This window comes from Globicephala melas, chromosome 14, assembly GCF_963455315.2.
Source record: "Globicephala melas chromosome 14, mGloMel1.2, whole genome shotgun sequence".
NCBI lineage: Eukaryota > Metazoa > Chordata > Mammalia > Artiodactyla > Delphinidae > Globicephala > Globicephala melas.
The window spans coordinates 21966690-21981733 of record NC_083327.1 but is presented as its reverse complement, the minus strand read 5'-3'; the positions used below and the strand labels follow the sequence as shown (position 1 = coordinate 21981733).

At 42.1% G+C, this 15044-nt stretch overlaps 1 protein-coding gene across 1 annotated transcript in view; it reads left to right on the top strand.

The window, feature by feature from the left end:
* GABRR1 (gamma-aminobutyric acid type A receptor subunit rho1) overlaps positions 1–7112 on the top strand; it is a 31922-nt gene extending 24810 nt beyond the window's left edge. Inside the window, exons 6-9 of the mRNA XM_030859491.2 lie at positions 578–718; positions 2686–2838; positions 5374–5570; positions 6762–7112. Coding sequence (XP_030715351.1) covers positions 578–718; positions 2686–2838; positions 5374–5570; positions 6762–7055 — 785 coding nt within the window. The 3' untranslated portion in view covers positions 7056–7112. The remainder of the gene's footprint in view (positions 1–577; positions 719–2685; positions 2839–5373; positions 5571–6761) is intronic.
* Positions 7113–15044: the final 7932 nt, after the last annotated feature.

Sequence of the window (15044 nt, the reverse complement as noted above, 5' to 3'; positions counted from 1 at the left end):
CTGGAATGCAGCCCTTATTACCTGAGAGAGTGTTTAAAGGTATTTGCCGGGCTTCCCTGGTGGCGCAGTGGCTGAGAGTCCGCCTGCCGATGCAGGGGACGCGGGTTCGTGCCCCAGTCCGGGAAGATCCCACATGCCGCTAAAAACAAGAAAAGAACAACAAAGGAACAAAGGTATTTGCCATCAATAATGCATCGTCACCCTTTGAAAGAAGAAAGGTGTAAATCACCCATGGTTTAGAAAGCTGAACCATATGAAATGTTGCCGCTATTTAACCTGCAAACAAATTTTTTAAAAGAGCAAATTGTAGTTTCTGGTCTACAAGTATAGCAATTTCATCTGGTTTGAGGCTGAATTGAGGGGTGAGCGCTTTTGCAGCGATGATGATCATTTAGGCCTGAGGGCTTTGCCCTGATGACTTTTGGAAGGCCGAGGAGAATTAGATTTGTCTTTTTGGATTTACTTTTGCTTCATTTAGACTGCGGTTTGTTTATTCAGACCATCTTATCCCAATCCCCACAGAGCCTCACAGGCTCGTCGTCTTTCCTGGCGTCTGACGCTGTCTCTGTCTTTCCAGATGCCTACACGGAAGACGACCTCATGCTATACTGGAAGAAAGGCAATGACTCTTTAAAGACAGATGAGCGGATCTCACTCTCCCAGTTCCTCATCCAGGAGTTCCACACCACCACCAAACTGGCCTTCTACAGCAGCACAGGTGGGGGCGGGGCTAAGAGAGGGGCGGGGCTGAGAGGGGCGGGGCATCCTCCATCTCAGAAAGCCTGTGAATTTGTGGTCAAGTGAGCAGAGCCTGTGCCACTTGGATTTGAAACCAAGGATCTGGACTTCTAGATCAGGTCTAGAGGGTGGTGAGCATTGGGTGGGGGTGATTTTTTGATACTTCCAAAGCATCAGAAGTGATAACCTAGAAAATGCTGGTAAGGGCTCCAACATAAACCCCATGGGGAGGTCTGCTTGAGACGACAGCATCGCCAGTTTAGCAGCAGGAATCTCACCCTGATATAACTCCCAGAGCGCCCTCTCCTATGGGCAAGTAGTAGTCCAATTTCAGGTTTATTGTTTTCCGTTCACGTTCTCTTGGCTTCAGCCCCTTTGAGTGCTTCTCTCTTAACCAATCCCCTCCTACCATACGGCTTGCACGACCCTCTTGGTGAGCCACGGTGCAGGAACTACTCGTCATTGGTCATTCTCTGTGGGCAATGTTGTTGCTTTCTGAACCAAGGGCCTGGGCAAGCTTGCCAACCCTCCCCCCCACCCCACCCCCCACCGCCCGACGTTGCCTGAGGGCAGGCGCTGTGGTATTCCTCTTGGCCGCTGAGGTTACAGCTGAGCTTCACTCTTTCCAACCCTTGCCTCTTTCTTGACCAATTACCTTTCAGGCTGATTTTGCTCTAATCTTTATGCAGTTTCTGTTGCTAAAACATCGCATGGTTGACTACCCAGAGAAGTACCACCGTTTGAGTCTCTCTGATCTGTAACAGAGGGCACTGCTCCCTTCCAACACGTGGCGATCCCGCGTCTCTTAGCTTTTGCATACATCACCCACCAGTCTTGGTCCTTTGGGGGATCCCCCATTCCTTTGACTCTTAGCATTTTGACCTTCCTCCTTGCGTGAGTCCATTTCAGGCTGCTATAACAAAGTACCATAGACTGGGTAGCTTCCAAACAACAGAAATTTATTTCGCACAGTTCTGGAGGCTAGGAAGTCCAAAATCAAGGTCCTGGCAGATTCAGTGTCTATGAGAGCCCGCTCCCTAGTTCAGAGACTCACTGTGTCCTCACATGGGGGAAGAGGCGACGGAGCTCTCCGAGACACATGTTATAAGGGCAGCAATCCCGTTCATGATGTAATCACCTCCCAAAGGCCCCACCTCCAAATACCATCACATAGAGGATTAGGTTTCAACACACGAATTTGAGAAGGACACAGGCAGTCCGGAAGCACCTCCACAGTCACTTTTTGGAGCTGTTATAATTATAACCGTTGCACTAAAATTGTCCTGGATGCGAAGTTTTCTAGTTAATGTTGCCAAGTCCCCATTTTATTTTCAGCCCTCATCATGTCAAATTTATCCTGCCTTTTCCTCTCCTTCCACCATTCTCCTGTTCAACTCCTCCCTGTACGTTTTCCTTGTAAAGAACAACAGGGTGGAGCTAAAGCATAGCCTAAATGCATTGTTGTAGTTAGCTTGGTATTTTAACTTCAAACATATTTTCCCCCGTAAGAAATCCAACGGGCGTTGTTAAATCCATACATCTCAAGCTTTAACGTGTACAGGAATCATGTGGAGAGGAGTGTTAAAAGGAGGTTCTGAGTCAGTAGGATCTGGGGCGGGGCCCAAGAGTCTGCAGTTCCAACAAGCAACCAAGTGATGGCGGTACTGCTGGGCCCTGTGCTGTAGTTTGAGTAACAAGAGTCTTCAATGGCCTGGTTCCCTTTACGTACAGAACGAGGGCCAAAATTCCTTGAGATGGACTCACCCATGCGGTATGAGTTATCGTATAATCACTCTGTTCCATGTTTTTTCTCACTTCCCCTTTATAAAGGTAGGGTAAGTTTCCAGGGAAGCATCTAAGGCATTTATGATTCTCTGAATAAAGTTTGTCCTATGAAGGAGCTGAGTGGCTCTGCTGTGTGTTCTCTTTTCTTCCTGTGTCCCCCAGGCTGGTACAACCGTCTCTACATTAACTTCACGTTGCGTCGCCACATCTTCTTCTTCTTGCTGCAAACCTACTTTCCCGCCACCCTGATGGTCATGCTGTCCTGGGTGTCCTTCTGGATCGACCGCAGAGCTGTGCCCGCCAGAGTCCCTTTAGGTAAGAAACCTCTCAAGTGCACATTCCAGATATCTGAAAATACAAGTAATTCCTTCCAGATAAAACCATTCTTTCCAAATTGGCCCTGAACCCCTGTTGGTATTATAACTTGGAAAAACTTTGTTATTCACTCACAGGTAAAATGCCACTATTAAGAATCTATGTAGCAGGAATTCCCTGGTGGTCCAATGGCTAGGACTCTGTGCTTTCATGGCTGAGGGCCCGGCTTCCATCCCTGGTCTGGGCACTAAGATCCCAAAAGCATAGAGGCCAAAAAAGAAAAAAAGAAAAAAAAAATCTGTGCAGCAAAGCTGTTTCTAGGTCCCCATAGGTTCCCATGTAAACAACTCATCTTTAATCTTGTTAGAGCTGAGTTCTGGGGTGGGTGGTCCTGGTCTGTGGTGCTTTCTCTGCCCACCTGCCTAAGAAAGTCACATTCTGTAATGGGGTTTCTCCAAAGGTGGCCCAAGGGATCTTTGTGACAGTCTTTGGGGGAAATTGTTTAAAATGAAGAATCCGGGGTCCCATCTACATGTACAGGATCAGAAGCTCTGAGAGAGGACCAGGAATTTGCATTTGGAACAAGCTCCCCCAGTAATTTTTTTTTCTGTAAATGTTTTATATTTTGATTTGTATGGTAGTTATAGAAATATATAAATTCATTGAGCTCAATATTTAGGATTTATGCACTTTATTGTAAGCAAATTATTCTTCAATTTATCTCTCCGTTTTTAAAAATTTATTTATTTTCTTTTGGCTGCATTGAGTCTTCACTGCTGCGCACGGCTTTCTCTAGTTGCGGCGAGTGGGGGCTACTCTTCGTTGTGGTGCGCGGGCTTCCCATCGCGGTGGCTTCTCTTGTTGCGGAGCTTGGGCTCTAGGCGCATGGGCTCAGTAGTTGTGGCTCGCAGGCTCCAGAGCGCAGGCTCAGTAGTTGTGGCGCACGGGCCTAGTTGCTCCGCGACATGTGGGATCTTCCCGGACAAGGGCTCGAACCCATGTCCCCTGCATTGGCAGGCAGTTTCTTAACCACTGCGCCACCAGGGAAGTCCCACATTCTTCAAGTTAAAGTCAGAAAACTAACCAGATTTTAGGAAGTCTCGCTTTTTTAAATTGCTTGTCCAAATTTCTTTTTTTATTGTTATTTTTCCACTTTCTTGCGCATCTATTACCTTTTCCTGTCTTGACTGGTTTCCTCTTCTTACTCATTGATCTGTTGATCAAGTCTTTGTGATCTTTTGCCTTAGTTCACAAAGATAAAAACACCTTATCATTGGTGTCTGTCACTGCTTTCAATCCATAAGGTAACATAGTAACAGCTAATACTAATTGTGAAGTATTGGGCTGTTTTACATACATTATCCCACTTAATTCGCATAAAAAAAGCTCACGAACTAGCTATTATTATCAGTTTTACTGACCACCCCCCCTACCCCGCCCCTGTAATTCCTATACATACTCAAGTCTGAGAATCCCCACTCTACAAGCCTTCCATCAACAGCTATTTGCTATCAACTCTCTTCCCCGCTTTAAATATCGCACCCACTCCGCACACGGCACCATTGCTAATACGTCCAGGAGCTTCAAGGGAGAGATGACCCACCAGGTTTTAGTGGAATAGGATTGGCGCTGGCCCTTAAGATGACCCCAATCCGCTGTGATTTGGTTTGCCAAGCAAATGTTCTGAGCTTAATTTGAAATCTTGGGGAAATTTCCACTGACAGATGCCCTGGCCTTTAACGGTTGTTCTGTAGCTTGAACAGTTACTGTGCTCAATAAATAAACATTCTAGTTTAAAAAATCTGTTTCCCATAAATGAGGTTAACATCATTCTTGGTAAAATTGACTGAGTCCTCAAGTCAACATGGCAGAATGCGCAGCCAGGTGCAGCATAGTGGGATGGGGCTCTGCCAGAAGTGCCCTGACAGCTGGTAATATAGGCCCAGGACTGCTACACCAGCAACAAGGGCACAAAGATTAAAATAAAACTTGTGTACCTTTTTTCCCTTTTTTGGAGAAGGAGTTACAAGAAATATACATACCTGCTCATATATGCAATCTTTGTTTTTTTATTCATTTATTTTTATTTTATTTATTTATTTTTTGGCCGTGCCCCGCGACTTGCGGGATCTCAGTTCCCCGACCAGGGATTGAATCCGGGTCAGGGCAGTGATAGCCCAGAATCCTTACCGTTAGGCCACCAGGGAAGTCCCCGGCAATCTTTGTTTTGAGCAATTGAATGGGAAGACCCTGCCAACCTGTCAGGGGCTCTCTGCCGAAGAACAGAGTGATGCAAAGGCTGTGATGAAGATGCAGGGACACAGCTGGGAGAGGGTGAGCACGGGGGATGGAGAAACAGGAGAAGCTTCATAAAAGCTAAAACTGGAAAGGTGAGCAGGTGTTTGCTAGACAGAGGGGGCAGGGATGGAGACATTCTAGGCTAGAGGAGCAGCTGGGAGAAAGAACAGAGGCACGAAGCCATCCAGTGGGTTTGGTGAAAGACAAACCCATGCTTCTTTCTCACTGTGTCTGCAGGGATCACCACGGTGCTGACCATGTCCACCATCATCACGGGTGTGAACGCCTCCATGCCCCGCGTGTCCTACATCAAGGCCGTGGACATCTACCTATGGGTCAGCTTCGTGTTCGTGTTCCTCTCGGTGCTGGAGTACGCGGCCGTCAACTACCTGACCACCGTGCAGGAGAGGAAAGAGCGGAAGCCGCAGGAGAAGGTGACTTTACCATGAGCTGGAGTGTCTGCCCTGGAATGGGCGCCTGGACTAGCTCTGGACCCTGGCCAGGTCCAACCTCCTCTGTAAAATGGGACAATGACACCCCCTCCTCCACCTACTTCATGGGTTGGTGTGAAGAGCAAACAAAAACGGTGTGAAATTTACTCTGGGCTACTTCTTTCATTCATGCAAATATTTATTTGGCACCTACCATATACCAGGAGCTGGTAAGCCAAGTTAACTAAGACGTGGTCCCTTTAATCTTGGTGATGTTGGTAGTTTAGTGATAGAAATAAATGGCAGTTCAACACAGTGGAACAAATGATTTATGAACATAGAGGTATCATAAAAGAAGCTTGCAGGAATTTCTTTTTCCAAGACATTCTTTTTAATAGTGGTATAATAATAAGTGCCTTGGATGTAACATGATTTATTCCCCTATTAATGGGCAGTATATTGTTTCCATTTTTTGCCACTATAATAAATGCTTCAATAAACATTAATATATAAATATATATACATATATATTTATATATATACACATATAATATATATTATACATATTTATATATATATAAAAGCTTCCAGGGAAACATATCCTCCATTCTAGGAAATTTTCCTCCACATGTGACCTCATACATCTCCCATCACTTCCCAGATCATCTTCCCTCCTACCTGGTTTCCCTTTCATCCTCCTGTCTGCAATTCAATGGTTATCTCCTCCAGAAAACTCTAGCTACATAGGAGGAACTATCCCCACAATGCCACACCTTTCAAATTCCCCCCCCATCCCTCCCCCCCCAACCCCGCCGCGCTCTCTCTCTCTCTCTCACTCTCTCTCTCTCACTCTCTCTCTCTCACACACACACACACACACACACACACACACACACACACGCAATAATTGTAAACATTTTTATCAGGGCTCATATCAGTTTATGATCTCATGGAGAACATGCCGATTATCTGATCATGAACCTTCTTGTGCGTCTCTGATATGACGTGATGTTTCCTAACAGTTGACGGGTTACCTGCTGTTTTAGAATGTTTACTGTGCCACCACCGTTATTCCCCCAACCCCATAATAAAAACTAGAAAAAGGCAATGCTCTCCACTAGGCAGCTTCTTTGGAAGGGCTTCTGAGAGAGGATGCTGAGCTCACATCCCAACGTGCGTTTGCTGTGTCCGCAGCTTCCCTGCACCTGCGGGTTGCCTCAGCCACACGCGGTCCTGCTGGACGGCAGCTACAGTGATGGGGAGGTGAATGACCTGGGCAACTACACGCCCGAGAACGGAGACAAGCCAGACAGGATGATGGTGCAGCTGACGCTGGCCTCGGACAGGGGCTCCCCACAGAGGAAAAGCCAGAGGAGCAGCTACGTGGGCATGAAGATTGACACTCATGCCATTGATAAATACTCCAGAATCATTTTTCCAGCTGCATACATCTTATTCAATTTAATATACTGGTCGATTTTCTCATAAATGCCTGTAATTCTATAAATTTCACATTCTTCTATCTGTACTACAGAAATACCTGAATGATGAAAAATAACTTAAAGTTATGATGAAAAGAAAGTTCACAGCACCCACCCTTCTCCATCTTTCCAAAACTACTGACAAGACACTTACTGGTTTAATTTGCACTTACTGACCACCTATTGTGTACACAGCATTATACTCAGTGCTGCAGGTATAAACACCCATAGCAACTGATGATAGTTGTTACCGAGATCCCCTAGAAAAGCACGCTGCCAGTGAGGTGGGCACACTGTGGTTCAACCTCTTTTAGACCCTAAATGCTTATTCATACGAACCATGTCCCTTACGTGAGTGTCATTCTATTCTCTGGACCAGGTGGAACTGGGAAGCACCTAAAGTTCATTTACATAGAACATACATGCACCTAAACCCCACTTCGATCAAAATTCATACTTCAGTTTATAGCCTCTTACCTATTTTATATGCATCTCCTCATGTTGATTTCAATACAAGGCAATAATAATATTCCTCCTTTTATTTACCTCTTGTGGTTCCTGAGGTTTTACCTCTTCACCAGAAAAGCTCTTTTGACTGGGTGCAATGGCTTCTGATTTGGGTAGGAAATTTCCCTGGTAGGGAAACTTTGAAGAAGAGGGTATATGCATGCATTTTGTCCGTTTTGTCATAGAGGTAACTAGCCTAGAAAACGTGTTGTGTAAGTGTTCCCTGTTTAATAGTTGCTGCTTCATGGATCTCCACCTTGGAGCATGTCCAAGTTCAAAGTGAAGTCAGTAATGTGATATCTTCACTGAGGAACTTGGGAATAGACTGATTTTTTTTCTGCATAAACTTTTCAAGGAAATGCATAATTTGGGACTACCTGTAACTCTTTAGGATGAGAAATACACGGTTTCTGAATTTTGAAAAAAGAAACGGGAGCACATCACTGGTCATCTCCATTTATACTCAGTGAATACCAGCATTTTCTGTGAACCAGAAAACAATGGCCACTGATGTAAGAGCATGGGGTAAAGGAGAGTGTTCTATTATTTAAAAAACAAATAGCTATTCATACCATATATCTACAGGATCAACCCCTACCAAACTTATCCCAACAGCATTTGTTTGAAACTCAACTAAATTCTGTACACAGTAATGCCATTTTTATTCCAAAGTTAATTTGATCTCTATACTAAATAATATCATGTTATTTCTTAATGAGGGCTATACTTTAATCTTTAAAAAGACCCAAATTTGCAGAAAGCCTAATTACAAGGCAATCTCCCATTTCTTCCAATAAAAGCTCATCAAAAAAAAAAAAAAGATTTTTTAGCAAACTCTAGTAGAAAAACGTAAAGGAATATAGATGAAATAGTTGAACGTCAACTTTTAGTATTAAAAAATATTTTTAGAACATTACCTTTTTCATGCTTATTTTATGAAACAATTTCAATCAAACTTCATAAACATCTTTGCCACTTGCTTTGTCCTCATGAGCAAGGCCACTTTAAACCATCTGGCAGGTTTCTGGGGCACATAATCTGAACTTCCATCTACCCCATTTGGGAAACTCCACCATTTGAATCAACATATACGATGCTGTATTAGTCTGCTCAGGCCGCCAGAGCAAAGTACCGTTGACTGGGCAGCTTAAACAACAGAAATTTATTTTCTTTCAGTTCTGGAGGCTGGAAGTCCGAGATCAAGGTGTCAGCAGGTTTGGTTTCTCCTGAGGCCTCTTACCTTGGCTGGCAGACGGCCACCTTCTTGCTGTGTCTTCACATGGCTTTTTTCTCTGAATACATGCATCCCTGGTGTTGCTTCCTTTTCTTTTAGGGACAGTAGTCATGCTGGATTAGAGCCCAGCCCTTATGATCTCATTTAACTTAAATTACCTCTTTAAAGGCCCTATCTTTTAATAAGTTGCACTGTGGGGTGAGGGCTTCAACATACGAATTTGGGGAGGACACAATTCAGCCCATAACAGATGCCCATGGGAATTATTCAGCTGCATAATAGTGATATCCAGTGCATCTTATAGGTATTTATACTTGATCTTTGCAACATAATCATATACAGTATTGTTTTTTAAACTTATCTTTAAAAGGCTTGTTTACATTGATATCTATACTAGTGATTATGAAGAATAAGTTATTAAATTCATGTTGTTTCTTTGCTATCTTTTCTAGCAATTCTCTCAGGTGACCTCTACAAGCATTTAAAAGTAGCATCGACTGAGGTGATTTCCATGGTAATGTTTTCCCAAGACAGTACTTTGCTCTCAAAGCTATGTAACTGAGAGAGAACTCTGTAATTTGACTTTGTAAAGACCCAAATACAAAGCAACTCTCTTTTCTGATAATTTTGGAGAAAACCTCACCTTATATGTGGGCATCTGTAGTACTTAATCAACTTTTGCTGGCATGACTGGAGAATAGGAAGATTTGGTTAATAATATTGTCTGGTTAATATGCAGGTACCATATGGCCATATTGAATAATTAATTTTTAAAGAGTTAAAATACTGGGCTTCCCTGGTGGCGCAGTGGTTGAGAGTCCGCCTGCCGATGCAGGGGACGCAGGTTCGTGCCCCGGTCCAGGAGGATCCCACATGCTGCGGAGCGGCTGGGCCCGTGAGCCATGGCCGCTGAGCCTGCGCGTCTGGAGCCTGTGCTCTGCAACGTGAGAGGCCACAACAGTGAGAGGCCCACGTACCGCAAAAAAAAAAAAAAAAAAAAAAAAAAGTTAAAATACTGTAAAGTACACTTGACTAAAACTATATCAAAAATAATTTATTCTCTGTTGGATAGTTCAAAAGGCACTCCAGGAGTCTGAGGGATTCTTATTATTGTTGTGATACAATGTGGACATCACAAAGATGTGCAGAGTGTTAGCCAAGAGAGCACTGGGGCTAGTCAGACCAGCTTTTATTTCACGGCAACATTCTCTTCCTGAGTTTTATGTTCCTAACCAATATTCTTTAGTTTTTTCATAATTCGTATTTCATAGAGAAGTGTAGTGATGCTAGGTTTTAGAGAGAATAAAAAAATGGAAACAACCTAAGTGTCCATTGACAGATGAGTGGATAAAGATGTGGTATATGTATTACACAATGGAATGCTACTCAGCCATAAAAAATAACAAAGTCTTGCCATTTGCAACAACATGGGTGGGCCTAGAGTGAATTATGCTAAGCAAAATAAGTCAGACAGGGAAAGACAAATACCATATGATCTCACATATATGTGGAATCTAAAAACAAGACAAGACAAAAACACACAAAAAAATGAACAAGCAAAATAAAACAGAACCAAACTGATAGATACAGAGATCAGATTAGTGGTTACCAGAGGGGAAGGGGTTGGGAGGGTGGGAGAAATGGGTGAAGGGGCTCAACCATACGGTGATGGGTGGTAACTAGACTTGTGGCAGTGATCACTTTACAGTGTATACTGATGTTGAAGTATAATGCTGTACACCTGAAACTTATACTTAAAGAAAAAAAACGGTTTGTTAATAACAATGAAACCTCACATTTGTAAAACCCAGTTTTATAAAAAAGGAAAAAGTACTTTCACATTCACTGTTTCATTTGAAGCTGAATGAGGAAATTTTAAAGGCAGAGAAAGACTGACTGGCATGTATTGATAACATGGCTAACAGGTAGAAGACTCCTAACTCAGTTCTCATTCACCTTATTACAGATAATGGATGAATACTGAACAAGTAAACAAACTGTCACACACAATACATAAACATTAGTATGAGGGGGCTTCCCTGGTGGTGCAGTGGTTGAGAATCTGCCTGCTAATGCAGGGGACACGGGTTCGAGCCCTGGTCTGGGAGGATCCCACATGCCGCGGAGCAACTAGGCCCGTGAGCCACAACTACTGAGCCTGCGTGTCTGGAGCCTGTGCTCTGCAACAAGAGAGGCTGCGATAGTGAGAGGCCCTCACACCGCGATGAAGAGTGGCCCCCGCGCACCACAACTAGAGAAAGCCCTCACACAGAAATGAAGACCCAACACAGCCATAAATAAAATAAATAAATAAATAAATAAATAAATAAATAAAAAGCCAAGCATTTGAAGCCCTTTTTAAAACAACAACAACAAAACATTAGTATCAGGAAATTTTTTTTACCAGTGGCACCTTTTTATCTATTCCTTCATTCAGCAAGTAATTCTGAGCACCTACTGTGTAGCACGCAATGTTCAAGACCAGTGCTTCTCAAACCATCTGTGGTGAAGGACCAGTTTGTTTAATTATTTTATATTTCCAATCCAGTGGAGAATTCCTCACAATCCCAGGTCTGAGCCTGCATTCCACCCTTTAGGAACACGGACTTGTGGGTTTGACCATGGTGCTCAAAACCGTGTGTGGATGTGAGTCACAACGATCACAATAAAGTATGTGGAGAAAGAACAATTTCATTTTGATGTTATTAAGAACAACTGTTACAACTGAGTTTCTGTGTATGGGAAATTCCCATATCTGCAGTAATAAGGAAGCACATTATCCAGTGAGCACACCAGTAACGTTAGAATAACACCATTTAGTTAGGTTCAGTATTATCACAATTCTCAAAATAATGGGACGCTTTAACTTTTCAATTTCATATTCTGAATTTAATTTTAATCTATTTTCTTTCAATCATTTTTTAGTATTAGTTCCTTTGTGTGGAAGGAGACATCTTTGATTTTTGTTGACATCAGAGTATTTTATAAACTGTTTATTTCAAAAACAATTTACCTATTGGTGAGTTTAGTGGGTTTCAAGTAGCTCTTTTTTAAAAAACTAAATTTATTTACTTACTCATTTATTTTTGGTTGCATTGGGTCTTTGCTGCTGCACGAGGGCTTTCTCTAGTTGCGGTGAGCAGGGGCTAACTCTTCATTGCGGTGCGTGGGCTTCTCATTATGGTGGCTTCTCTTGTGGCAGAGCACAGGCTTCAGCAGCTGCAGCAAGTGGGCTCAGTAGTTGCAGCATGCAGGCCCCAGGGTGCGTGGGTTTCAGTAGTTGCGATGCATGGGCTCAGTAGTTGCAGCACACAGGCTCTAGAGTGCAGGCTCAGTAGTTGTGGTGCATGGGCTTAGTTGCTCCACGGCATGTGGGATCTTCCCGGACCAGGGCTTGAACCCGTGTCCCCTGCATTGGCAGGCGGATTCTTAACCACTGCGCCACCAGGGAGGTCTCCAAGTGAGGGTTAAACACAACCCTAGTGACTGTGAGATAAAATTCAATGCCTTTTGGGTCTATACAATGTCTGACAGTTTGACTAGTCTGATCAATTGAACAGTAGCTTTGGCATTTTGTAGACTGAACCCTCCTTACTTATCTGAATTTTGATTCTCCAATTTATAAACATTGTGATTCCCCGGTGGCTGGGGAAAAGCCATTGGAGCAAGAAAACTGGTGTTGGCAACAAATAAAATGTGAATTTTTTGTTGTTGTTGCAATGTAGAACCTAGATAAATGTAATTCCAGAACGTTGTCCCTAAAAATGATGGATTCCAAGGAAAAAGAAATTTTTGCAGAGGTCAACGTAATTGTTTGATAAGGATTAAATAAAGAGTCACGGAAGTTGCTTTAGGAAAATTTCCTGGCTACTACAGCAAGATTTCCTTTGAGCAAAGGCCAAGTTTTAAATCTCACTCAGGCATGTTTTAACAGGATTCCACTTGTAATTTTCCAGTAGGTTTCTTTCTCTTAGAGCTATTGGAAAGCAACCAACTTTAGTATTGCCCAACTTAATGATACACCCAGAAAAATAGTTCAAGTATGAAAAAATGATAACTTAAAAAATTATCTGAAAATGATAATCTGAAAATTTCTCAGTCTTCACCCCAAATTGGCACCGTTTTCTCATGTTGTGCGTCTGAATATAACTATCCTTATTTAAAAATCAATTTTAATGTTCTGGCTTTTCCCAAATATACCATGACTACAACTTAATATGAACTTAGTTAACATAGTTACTGGCTTTGCCGTTACAAATAGTTAACAATCTTTGCACAATGGTATTTAGTTATGAAATACGGCATGACTGTACTGCAATATATCTGGGAGCTAAAATCCAAGGATTTAAGCTACAGTATTACAACTATTTTCCCATTTTGTAATACTGTTCCATAATAAGATTTAATTACCATGGAATTCCTCAAGTTGGAGTTCCATTTTGGGGTAATCACTGCACCTCTTTTTAACTGGGACAAATGCAATTCCCAGAACAGTGCTGGCGTTACCTAGGAACACGTTAGGAAAGCAGAATCTCAAGCTCCACCCCACACCCAGTTAGAACTTTTATTTTAACAAGTTCCCTAGGTGAGTCTTATGTGCATTCAAGTGAGCAAAGCACTGAACTAGCGTTCGCCTAACCATATGCCTTTGAGTATCATTCACAAAAAGTGATATGAGAGCTGCATTTATACATTAATCAACTCAATATTGCGGGCTTACTGTATGTGATAAGCACTGTGTTCCGAGCTGTAGCTGCTTTGTTGATCTCATTCAGGTTGGTAAAGAACCCTCCTAAAGTCTACAGCCCTCAAGCACCAAACCCACATTAAAGAAACACAAATGCCTCTACAAAATAGGAAGAAATGTTTTTCCAGGAATATTTTAAAAATATTCCTCTACCACAAAGCTCAATTGAGTTAAAAATTTTTTTTAATTCTAAGGGAGTATGAATCTGAGTTACCAGAAATTTAAGTACAGATTTGGGAGGTGTATTTCCTTTCTTTTCCACCTTTATTTTGGTGGAGCAGGGGTAATTTGTAAAGTTCAAGTTATAAAAAGCAGGAAAAAACCCATTCATAATCCTATCAGCCATGGGCAAGTATTACTTCTCATCTTTTTTTCTATATAGTTTTATATAGTTGCCATCATATTTTAGATACAAATTGATATAGGTTCTTTTCCATGACATAGTATGACCGTTTTTCCTACTAAAAACTCCCTGTATTTTGCAGCCAATAAAATCACTCCATACTATGGATGTACAAGGCAATCTTTTCTTTAACACGGGATAAAAAATACTGTGATGGATATTCTTAAGCATATATTCTTGTCACACTCTAGACTACTTCCTCATATTAACAACGAATGTATAGAATGGATGCTGATTAGAGACCAATACTCTGTTACGTTGAACAAACTGTGTGTAGTATAGTTTCAGGTCCTTAGCTTTTTAAGACTTTAAAAATCACAAAAGGTATTACACTATACCTTAGTGGTATCTGATTCTGTGGAATAGTAACCCACTCAAACTAGCTTAAGAAGAAGAACACAGGAATTGCACAGACATGAAGTAAATAGAGAGAGGCAGAGCTGTGCCTGATGAGAACTGCAAAGATTTCAGACAGCTTCTCTTTCTCGGCAGTTACCTTTACATTTTTCTGGTTGATTGCTTTATTTGCTATGAAGAATGTCCTCTGCCCACACATGACATTCAGGCTCCAGATTTGTTGACCTTAAAATTCCAGGGCTCATCATCATCTAAATGGCCGCACTTCAGCTCTAAATTTCCAGGAGAGCTAATTCAAGAGTCTCTCCACCCTTATCAGAATTCCATTTCAGTTTGTACAGTTTGCCTTCTAGAGAGCTGAAAGAGGGTGAGCTGGCCCTTCAGGAGATGTGAAAGGAATTAGTAACCAGAGCTGGAATTAGATTTTTTTCTACTCAAACTACCCTGAGCTCAATGATGGCTGTCTGCAAATGAGGCCAGAATAAGGATCCTTCACACTGTTAAAAACAAATAAACAAACCCTCCAAATAACCAAAACATCAACAACTGGTTCAACATGAAGAACATGCTTCTGAATATGCAGAAAATATATTTCTTTGGCAGTGGGAATGGATAGATCAGGCCATATATTAATAGGTAATAAATGTGGTTATGACATATTGGAGTGAGGACAGAAAACAAGTTTTATTAGTCAAATTATCTGTTATCATCTTAGAATAAGAAATTTGTGCTTTGTGCGTTAATTTCT